Source organism: Mesoplodon bidens (assembly GCF_964165515.1).
Source record: "Mesoplodon bidens genome assembly, chromosome: X".
NCBI classification, from domain to species: Eukaryota; Metazoa; Chordata; class Mammalia; order Artiodactyla; family Ziphiidae; genus Mesoplodon; species Mesoplodon bidens.
The window spans coordinates 19,785,046-19,795,864 of NC_138163.1; the positions used below are offsets into that span (position 1 = coordinate 19,785,046).

Sequence of the window (10,819 nt, forward strand, 5' to 3'; positions counted from 1 at the left end):
CAGCTTTTACATTTTTTTCTCTATTGTCTGCTGAGTTCTTTCACAGTTCCAAGAAAATTCCTATTCCAATGTCACGTTATCTTGTTCCAGATCACAAAATAAGATGGAAGGTTCCCCAACTTGTTTTGCAAAATATCAAAACTCTTATTTTTTTTTTTTTTTTTGCGGTACATGGGACTCCCACTGTCGTGGCCTCTCCCGTCACGGAGCACAGGCTCCGGACGCGCAGGCCCAGCGGCCATGGCTCACAGGCCCAGCCACTCTGCAGCACGTGGGATCCTCCCGGACCAGGGCATTTGAAAAGCATTTGAAAAAAATACCAAAAGGAAAGAAAAAGATAAACTTTCAAGTCACCCATACAGAACAGGAACACAAAGCTGTTGCACAGTGTGTTCTCCCCAGCCTGACCCTGACCCTCCTCTACTTAGAATCCTGCCTGCACTCTCCAAGCATGGAGTGAAGATTTGCACTCATTCTTCAGTTGGGTCAGAAACTGCTGAGGAATGCTGCACAATGAACATGGCAATAGTACTATCCAAGGGGCCAACTGTGGCCCCGACTCTCTTCGTCACCTCTTAAAGCTTCCTCATACCAGTGTGAGAAGGAAATGGGGTCAGTCTCATTGATCTTGGCCAAAAATTCCAGAACTTTCAGCTTGCTGGTTTCAGCATAGGCCCTTGGACCCCACAGAAATTCGTACCATGGAGGATCACTATTAGGCACCTTCCGGTACTCCAGATAATTCTCCTGCACCCAGTCTCTGGTGATGAGCTTCCTGGGCTCCCCATAAATTAAGTGCTTCCTCCCAGCATACACGCCTATCATATTCAAGAAATCCCAGATGTTTTTCTCAGAGGCGCAGTTGCCCTCTATGAAAATCACACCCAGGATGATTACCAGGAGGCCATTTTTAGGCATGCTCTGGTCATCACTATGCATCTCATCATGGGTGAGGTCTAACGAGTTGACAAGGACATAGGAGTGGATTTTGGGGTCACTTCCTTCATATCAATGCCAGAGATCACCCCTAGACACTTAGAAGCTTTTTTGAAGATCACAGGGAATTGGTTTTTGTACTTTTTGATGACAACCTTCAGCATTTCTGCCTCTGTGAAGGGCTCCTTCAGTCGATATTTGAGGAACATGAAATGCAACAAATCAGCCACCTTTTCATCATCAAGTCTCTGAACAAGGATTTGGTGTGTGCTAAGGCCTAGAGAGAGCGTGTGCCCTCTTCTCCTTGGATGCTGGAGCTTCCATCTGATGTGCTCCATGGCGTGGCGGAGAAGGAGCTCTGAGGACTCTGGGGAGGACCAAATGGCACAGTGGCAGGTTCCCCCTGCTCCTCCTCCTCCTCCTCCTGCACCTCCTCCTCCTGCTCCTCCTCCCCCTCCTCCTCATCCCCCTCCTGATCCCGCTCCTCCCCCTCCTGCTCCTCCTCCTCCTGCTCCACCTTCTCCTCCTCCTCCTCCTGCTCCTCCTCCTCCCCTCCTGCTCCTCCTCCCCCTCCTGTTCCTCCTCCTCCTCCTCCTGCTCCTCCTGCTCCTCCTCCTCCTCCTGCTCATCCTTCTCCTCCTGCTCCTCCTTCTCCTCCTGCTCCTCCTCCTCCTGCTCCTCCTCCTCCTCCTCCTCCTCCTCTTCCTGCTCATCCTCCTCCTGCTCATCCTCCTCCTCCTCCTGCTCCTCCTCCTGCTCCTTATCCTCATCCTGCTCCTCCTCCTCCTCCTCCTCTTCCTGCTCCTCCTCCTCCTCCTCCTGCTCATCCTCCTCCTCCTCCTCCTCCTCCTCCTTCTCATCCTCCTCCTGCTCCTCCTCCCACTCCTCCTCATCCCCCTCATCCTGCTCCTCCTCCCCCTGCTCCTCCTCCTCCTCATCCTGCTCCTCCTCCTGCTCCGCCTCCTCCCCCTGCTCCTCCTCCTCCCCCTGCTCCTCCTCTTCCTGCTCCTCCTCCTCTTGCTCCTCCTCCTTCTCCTGCTCCTCCTCCTCCTGCTCCTCCTCCTCCCCCTGCTCCTCCTCTTCCATCTCCTCCTCCTCCTCCTCATCCTGCTCCACCTCCCCCTCCTCCCCCTCCTGCTCCTCCTCCCCCTCCTGCTCATCCTCCTCCTCTTCCTCCTGCTCCTCCTCCTCCTCCCCCTGCACCTCCTGCTCCTCCTCCTCCTGCTCCTCCTCCTCCTCATCCTGCTCCTCCTCCTCCTCCTCCTCCTCCTCTTCCTGCTCATCCTCCTCCTCTTCCTGCTCATCCTCCTCCTCCTCCTGCTCATCCTCCTCCTCCTCCTGCTCCTCCTCCTGCTCATCCTCCTCCTCCTCCTGCTCCTCCTCCTGCTCCTCCTCATCCTCATCCTGCTCCTCCTCCTCCTGCTCATCCTTCTCCTCCTGCTCCTCCTTCTCCTCCTGCTCCTCCTTCTCCTCCTCCTCCTCCTCTTCCTGCTCCTCCTCCTCCTCCTGCTCCTCCTCCTCCTCCTCCTGCTCATCCTCCTCCTCCTGCTCCTCCTCCTGCTCCTCCTCCTCTTCCTGCTCCTCCTCCTCCTCCTCCTCCTCCTCCTCATCCTGCTCCTCCTGCTCATCCTGCTCCTCCTCATCCTGCTCATCCTCCTCCTCCTCCTGCTCCTCCTCCTCCTCCTGCTCCTCCTCCTCCTCCTCCTGCTCCTCCTCCTCCTCCTCTTCCTGCTCCTCCTCCTCCTGCTCCTGCTCCTCCTCCTCATCCTGCTTCTCCTCCTCATCCTGCTCCTCCTCCTCCTGCTCCTCCTCCTCCTCTTCCTGCTCCTCCTCTTCCTCTTCCTGCTCCTCCTCCTCTTCTTGCTCCTCCTCCTCCCCCTCCTCCTCCTCCTGCTCCTCCTCCTCCTGCTCCTCCTCCTCCTGCTCCTCCTCCTCCTCTTCCTGCTCCTCCTGCTCCTCCTCCTCCTCCTCCTCCTCCTCCTCATCCTGCTCTTCCTGCTCCTCCTCCTCATCCTGCTCTTCCTGCTCCTCCTCCTCATCCTGCTCTTCCTGCTCCTCCTCCTCATCCTGCTCCTCCTCCTCCTCCTCCTCTTCCTGCTCCTCCTCCTCCTCATCCTGCTCCTCCTCCTCCTCCTGCTCCTCCTCTTCCTGCTCCTCCTCCTCCTCCTGCTCCTCCTCCTCCTCTTCCATCTCCTCCTCCTCCTCCTCATCCTGCTCCTCCTCCCCCTGCTCCTCCTCCTGCTCCTCCTCCTCCTCTTCCTGCTCCTCCTCCTCCTCCTCCTGCTCATCCTCCTCCTCCTCCTCCTGCTCCTCCTCCTCCTCCTCTTCCTGCTCCTCCTCCCCCTCCTCCTCCTGCTCCTCCTCCTGCTCCTCCTCTTCCTCCTCATCCTGCTCCTCCTCCCCCTCCTCCTCATCCCCCTCCTCATCCCACTCCTCCTCCCCCTGCTCCTCCTCCTCTTCCATCTCCTCCTCCTGCTCCTCCTCCTCCTCCTCCCCCTCCTCTGTGGTGCCCAGTAGCAGAGGAAAGTAAGGGGGGGAAGTTGAGGCGTAGGATAAAGTGAAAGAGGAAAAGGAAACAGAGGCGGTCTGCTCCTCCTCCTCAGCTGGGGGAACCTGTATTATCAGCCGGTCTTGTATGTCACTTAGGTTCTGAAAGCCTGGCTCAAATGTGAGGCGCAGATGCTCTAGAGAGTGAAGCATGATGACTCTTGTTGGAGGCAGCAGGTAGAAGTGTAAGCAGGATGGTGGGAGATGGGATCCCGAGGGCCTGGGGTAGAGAGGGAGCAGGTCAGCAGCCTCAGCAGAGAAATGCACCCTTGGCAGCTCTGACAAAGGCTGGCTTTCAGATCCCCTCTTTAGCGGGTGCTCTAGGGCCTCACAGGGCTCCGGTCTCCCTGGACAGTTTGTCCCCTAGGAACCTGTAGGAAGATGCGAGAAAGCTCCTCAGGGTGCAGCCAACCAGTACAAACCGAGGCTTCCAGGGCTGACTGTGGGCAGGTGGGTCAGGCACTGTGGGGTCCTTGGCAGACATTCAGGGTGCACACCTCACCTTGTCTCCCAGTACTGTCTGGGCTTCCTATGCTCTGCTGACCTGAGGACATGTGCCTCACACCCAGGCCCTCACCTCATGGCTCCTGAAGCCCATGACAGGCGAGGAGGGGCTGAGTTCTGTGAGGTCCCCGCTGTTCTGGAGTGATGATCCCCTCCATGCTAAGGTTCTTACCTTTCCTCTAACGAGGCTTGTGCCCTCTCCTCCTGCGCCTCTGCTAGCCTAAGGAAAGAGGTCACATTCCTTAAACAGATGAGAAGGAAGTGAAGGGGCAACACTTTCGACCACACCTGCCCAGGGCCTCCCGGGGGTAACAGAAAGAGGTGAATGAAGTTTGTGGGGTCCCCCTCTCTCCTAGCTGAGTGTTACCCTCATTCCTCACATTGATGCCTGGTAGGTTCTGGGACTCCTCCCTCTGCTGTCCTGAGTCTGGCCCCTTCAGAACAAGCCCTGAGACCACCAAGAGGGAAGTGAGGGTACACCATATCTGACCACTGTGCCCAGGGCCTCCCAGAGCTGACAACAGGGGAAGGGCCGAGCTGGGTGTGCCTTCAGTCCTCGGGTGAGGGTGTGCCCTCAGGCCTCACTCAGGGTCCCCACCTTAAACTCTGGCAGAGTCTAGGACTCTTCCCTCTGCTGACCTGATGTGGCTTCCCCTCAGACTGCCACTTCCTCAGAACGAGGACGGCACCTCCCTGAAAACCCACGGACCAAAATGGGGCACCGCATCTTACCACCACTGCTATGTCCTCCCACTGCCAAAAGCAAGAGCTGGTCCCCATGTGTCCTGTGGTGGGGCTATCCTCAATCCTCCGTCACATTATCCATCTTTACTCCTGACAGGGCCTAGGCTACCCCCTACTGAGTGGACCTCACCTTTCGGAGACACCTCTCTCACCCTTGGAGAAAGTGAGGGCATACCTGTACAGCCAACCCTGCCTGAGTCTTTCCAGGCCTGAGGACAGGAGATAGCCAGACTCTATGGGGTCTCTTCTTTCTGGGGTTGGAAGTACCTCTGGTCCTCACTGAGGGTCCTTACCTTGATTCTGGTAGAGCTTGGGACTCTTCCTTCTTCTGACCGGATGTGACTCCTTCAGTTGACCTGTCTTCTCACTCACACCAAGGCCTTCACTTCCCTGAGACCCTTAACGCAAAAGTGAAGAGACATCACATCCAGCCACCCCAGGCTGGGGTCTCCCATGGCTGACAGCAGGGGCTGGGTTCCCTCTGTTCTGGGATAAGGAGTTCCCTCTGTCTTCCCTCAATGTATTCTTTACTCCTGGAGGGCCTGGGCCCACCTTATCTGGTGACCTGAAATCATCCTTCTCAGACCAAGGCTTTACCTCCCAGGGACACCTCCACGCACCCCTTGCAGGGAGTGAGGGTACACCACATCTGGGCATTCCTGCCCGGATCCTCCCAGGGTGGACAGTGGGGACAGTGTGGAATTTCTGTGACACCTCTTCTGTCTGTGTTAGGGGGTAACCTTAGTCCTCCTTCAAGGCCTTTACCTTACCTTGACTCCTCAGATTCTGGGACTCCCCCCTTTGCTGGTGTCATCAGCTCAGACCAAGGCCTTCACCTCTCTGGGACACCCCAGACAAAGTAAACAGACACCAAATCCAGCCACACCTGTCTGGGGTCTGTTCTAGCATGGGGAATGCACTCACTCCTCGTTCAAGGTATTCATCTGTACTCCTGGCAAGGCTTGTCCTACCCTCTGCTGACCTGAAGTTTTCTGCTCCAACCCAGCCCTTACCTCCCTGAGACACTCCACCCCCTTGACTCCTGGTAGAGCTTGCAGAGAAGTGAGAGTTCCTCCCATCTGCTTACTGCTACTCTGATCCTCCCAGCGCTGAGATTCTGTGGCATCCTTCTTTTCAGGGAAAGGGGGCCTTCAGGCCTCCCAATGGTCCTTCCCTTGACTTCTGATAGAGCCTGCGACGCCTCCCTCTTCTGAACTGATGTAGCTTCCCCTCAGACCGACGCTGTGACCTGTCTGAGACCCTCCCCCAAGCAAAACTCAGGAAACGCCACATCCGGCCAACCTTGCCTGTGGTCTCCTGGAGCTGACAAGAGGGGCAGGGCTGGGTTGGGGCCCCTTCTCTCTAAGACGGGTATTTTCAGGGCAGACAGAGGCCAAATCTACCTGGGAGGGAGGTCCTCTCAATCCTCCCTCACAGTCCTCTCTATTACCCTGAGGTCCACCCCTCAGAAAAAGTCTCACCTCCCTGAGACTCCCAGAGTGGAAGTCAATAAACACCACATTTGGCAACCCTGCTATGTGGTCTTCCAGGGCTGACAGCAGGGGCAGGTTGCTGTGAGACCCCTCTCTACAGGGTGGGAGGTCCAGCAAATCTTCCCTCAGGGTCCTTATCTTGACGCCTGGCAGCATGTGGTAGTTCTCCTGGGGCTGAACTTAGGCACGCCAACCAGACCAAGGTCTTCACCACCCTGGGAACCCCCCAGAAAAAGAGTGAGCCGGGGCCCACATCCAGTAACGATCCTTGGCTCTCCCGTGTCGACAGCAAGGGCAGAGAACTGCTGGGCCCCATCTGTTCTGGTGTTCGCGGTGCCCTCAGTCCTTAATCTGAGCCCGGGGAAAGCCTGGGACTCCTCCCTCTGCCCAGCTGTCCCTGCCCCTTCAGGTCTAGGGCCTCGCTGCCCTGAGAAGGTCCAGATAAAAGTGACGAGAGGGCTTCCCTGGTGGTGCAGTGGTTGAGAGTCCGCCTGCTGATGCAGGGGACGTGGGTTCGTGCCCCGGTCCAGGAAGATCCCACATGCCACGGAGCGGCTGGGCCCGTGAGCCATGGCCGCTGAACCTGCGCGTCCGGAGCCTGCACGTCCGGAGCCTGTGCTCCGCAACGGGAGAGGCCACGGCAGTGAGAGACCCACGTGCCGCAAAAAAAAAAAAAAAAAAAAGTAACGAGAGGCCACATCCTGCCACCCCTGCCCAGGACCTCCTAGGGCTGACAGCAGGGGCTGAACACCATCTCTTCGGTGGCGGGGGAGCTCCCGTCCCCCCTCAAGGTGCCGCCGTCGGCCCTCAGGCAAAGGCGTCTCTCCTGGAGACCAGCCCCACGGCGTCCTGAGGGAACAAGGGGGCATCGCTGAGCCCTCCCGGGGGGGCTCGTGGGGCTCTGCATCCGCGGAATGTGCCCTCGTCCATCCTCACAGCTTCCCACGCAGTCCCCACGCGGACCGCCCCCCTCCCTTCTTCTGACCCGAGGCCACTGCCTCAGCCCACGGCCACCATGGCCCCGGGGCGCCAGGCAGAGACGTCAGGAGACGGAGAGGGGCCCCGTGGCCCACAGCCCCGCCCGAGTCGGCTCAGGGTGCCAGCCGGAGTGGGCGGGGCGGGCGCCCATGGGCCCCCCGGTGCGGACTGCGAGGCCCCCTCGGCCCTCCAGGAGGGCCCCCCTTAACAGCTGGCAGAGCCGGGACCCCCGCTTTTCGAACCCGAGTCCAGCCCCGACGCTCCTGACACGGAGGCCCAGGGAGAACACCTCCGAGGGCCCAGCCTGGGCTGCCCGGGGTGCCACGCAGGGCAGGCCAGGGGCTGTGGAGAGCGGCCCCCAGGCCTTCCTCCCCGTCCTCACCTCCGCTGGCCAGTGAGGGCCTCTGTCTCTGCCGACCCAAATCCTCACCACCGGCCCCAGCAGACGACGCCTCGGTCTCTCAGCCCCCGGCCGGAAATCAGGACACGTCATATCCGGGACCCCTGCCCCAGGCCTCGCGAGAAAGACGGCAGGGGCAGAGCGGGCCGGAGGGGCCCGTCTAGGGCACCTGAGAGGGCCGCTCTCCTCCCTGTGGACCCTCGCCTTGCCGCCTGGTGGGGCCTGGGCTCGTTCCTCTGCTGCCCAGTCCAGTCCCCACTAACAAGCCTCACCACATGTCCAGGAAGCCTGCCTGCATGTCCTCAGAGCGGCCAGCAAGCGTGCGGCGGAACCCCCCTGCAGTGGGCTTCTCGTCCCTCTGGGTCCTCCCCTTACACCAGACAACACCTGGGGCTCCTCCCTCCCACAAGCCCTCAGCCTAGCCTCGTGTCCCTCAGACTCCAGGCAGCGCCCGAAGCGCCACAGCTGACGGCCTGTGCTGGCGGCTTTCCAGGACTGCCGGCACGGGGGTGGGGGAGCGAAGCCTCTGCTGTGGAGGCCTCTCCCTCCTTCCTCAGGGGCCCCACCCAGAAGCTTGGCAGAGCGTAGGAATCCTCTCTCTTCTGGTCTAAGTCTGCACGCCTCAGAGACAACCTCCTGTCCTGCAGACTCCTGAGGTGCTAGTCCCCACACGCTGCATCCAGGGACCCTGCCTGGGGTGTCCCAGGGATGGCAGCAGGGGCAGGGCGGGGCCCGGGGTTCCCGCTCTTTCTGCGGGGCACTGACGGGATTCTCACTCTTTCTGCAGGGCGCTGACAGGATCCCTGCTCTGGGGTGGAAAAGCCACTCCGTCCTGGCTCAGAGTCCTCACCTTGACTCCGGCACTGCCTGGGCTGCTTCCCTCGTGGGCTCCAGAACAAGCCGATGCTCCCCGAGAACATCAAGGCAGAAGTGAGTGAACGTTATGTCAGCTACAACGTGCCACGGCTGCGGAGGGTTGACAGTAGAGGCAGGCAAGCTACCCTCCCGCTCTGAGATTGTAGGCATACCCGCAGACTTGTCCGAGGTAGTATTTATATTTACTCCCGACAGGGCTTGTATGGGCCCTCCCTCTTGCTGACCTGATGATGCGTCCCTCGGTCCAAGGTCCCCATTTCCCTGAGACCGCCCCCTCCAAAGAGGACGTGGGGGAGGGGTGCTCTGCCCGACTGGGCAGCCCCGGATGGCCTGTGCTGGTTGCGTGGGCGGCTTCCTGTGGGTCCTGCACTGTCTGGGAAGGGGGTCGCCCCAGTCTTGCCTCAAGATCCTTCTCTGGATGCCTGGCAGGGCCTGGGCCCCCTCCCCTCTCCTCACATGAAACAGGGCCCCTCAGAGCAAGGTCCTCACCTCTCTCTGATGCCCGAATGGGAAGTCAGCGGACCCCACATCTAGCCACCATGCTTTAGGACCTCCCAGGGCTGAAAGCAAGTAAAGGGCTGTATTCTGTGGTACCTCCTCTGTCTGCAGCAGGCATCTATTTTTTTTTAATGAATTTATTTATTTATTTGTTGGCTGTGCTGGGTCTTCGTTGCTGTATGTGGGCTTTCTGTAGTTGCAGCGAGCGGGGGCTTCTCTTCATTGCGGTGCATGGGCTTCTCATTGCAGTGGCTTCTCTTGTTGTGGAGCACGGGCTCTAGGAGCGCGGACTTTGGTAGTTGTGGCACTAGGGCTCAGAGGTTGTGGTTCGTGGACTCTAGAGTGCAGGCTCAGTTGTTGTGGCTCACGGGCTTAGTTGCTCCGCAGCATGTGGGATCTTCATGGACCAGGGCACGAACCCGTGTCCCCTTCATTGGCAGGCGGATTCTTAACCACTGCACCACCAGGGAAGCCCCTGACTTTGTTTTTTTTTAAGATGATATAATTTTATTTTTCCTCTTGTACCCACAGAATGATCCAGGTAAGTGAGAATCTGAAGAATGTCCTAATGTGAGCATCTTATCAAAGATCGGATGCTAGATAGAACAAAATTAAGTGCTATAATTTTTCTACTCATTTGGAGAGTAAGCCAAATGGAGGCATATTAGGGTGCAGGGTGTGATAGGTTTGGAGGGTTAACAGAAAACGGTGATTTCTCCAGTCTTGCCTTTTCCCCAGTGCACTCCACTCTTAAGGGCAGAACATTCTTTCTAAAAGGCAGCTCTTACCAGCTCTAACCTTGACTCAGAAATCAACCTTCTTAGTCTGGTGAGATAAGCCTCAGGAAGCCATAATGCCAAACAAAATGAGCTTCTCACCAGACCCTGAGTGCACATTGTCCTTCAAGGATCAGCTCAGATGCCACTACCTCCCTCTCCATTCTCCAAACCATATTCCCTCTTTACCCACATGTACTGGCAGTACTTTGCCCTTCTATTGCCAACTACAGTTTGCCCAGGATTGGCATGATTTAAGTATATGTGAGTCTTCCCTTCTAGACTGTACATTCCAGAATTAAGTGCACATACTGACACATGAAATGTACTCAAGAGTAGAAATAAACTGAGATGGGGGCACCAAAGATTGCCTTCAGCATCAGAATACCCATGCCCCTCTTGACCATAGGAATCATAATGCTAGAAGTCTGGATGGCACAATGGTACCCAAAGGTGACTGACTACTGCAGGCCAACTGAGGACAAGATGACTTGAGGATGACCATATCCTGGCTTCTGTCACTAACTGGTATTTTATTAGAAACAAGTAATTCTTAAATGTTGCATCCATTTGTTGTTCCAGCTTTTGAACACTTCATTCCTAAATTTCTCTCTATACTAAAATGTGGCATCTTCTTTTCCACTTGGAGCATCTTGTGAAAAAATATGCTCTTTTCTCTCTCAAGTTCACTTTCTGTAGTATACTTACATAATTATACTCAATACATTTCACTTCAGTGTACTTCTCTCTCCTCTTATTTATTTCTGATATTTTGTGGAAAATTACTTAACTGATGAAACACTCTATTTCCAAGTATATCTTTAGGCAAAAGAGGAAGGAATGTATTTACAGACAGTGCATAAACCCAACATTATGAATATCTCCCAGCAAACTGATATTTACAACAAGCAGGCAATTTTTGCCATACTTACAAGAAGACATAAAATTTTCTGGCATCCGTAACACATCATATAGACAACAGAAAGGAACTTCAGGCAGTTATTTCCTCATGGCAAAAGGACAAAACAACAAACCAAAAAACCTGCTGGGATATCAAAGTAGTTACA

The 10,819-nt window shown here is 56.6% G+C and overlaps 1 protein-coding gene across 1 annotated transcript; it reads right to left on the reverse strand.

Annotated features, from left to right (window-relative positions):
* Positions 1 to 531: 531 nt before the first annotated feature.
* On the reverse strand, positions 532 to 1,274 carry LOC308609279 (melanoma-associated antigen 10-like; the record flags this gene model as incomplete). The annotated part of the gene is given in 2 exon segments (XM_081222980.1): positions 532 to 998; positions 1,001 to 1,274. Coding segments are annotated over 2 exon segments (741 nt in total).
* Positions 1,275 to 10,819: the final 9,545 nt, after the last annotated feature.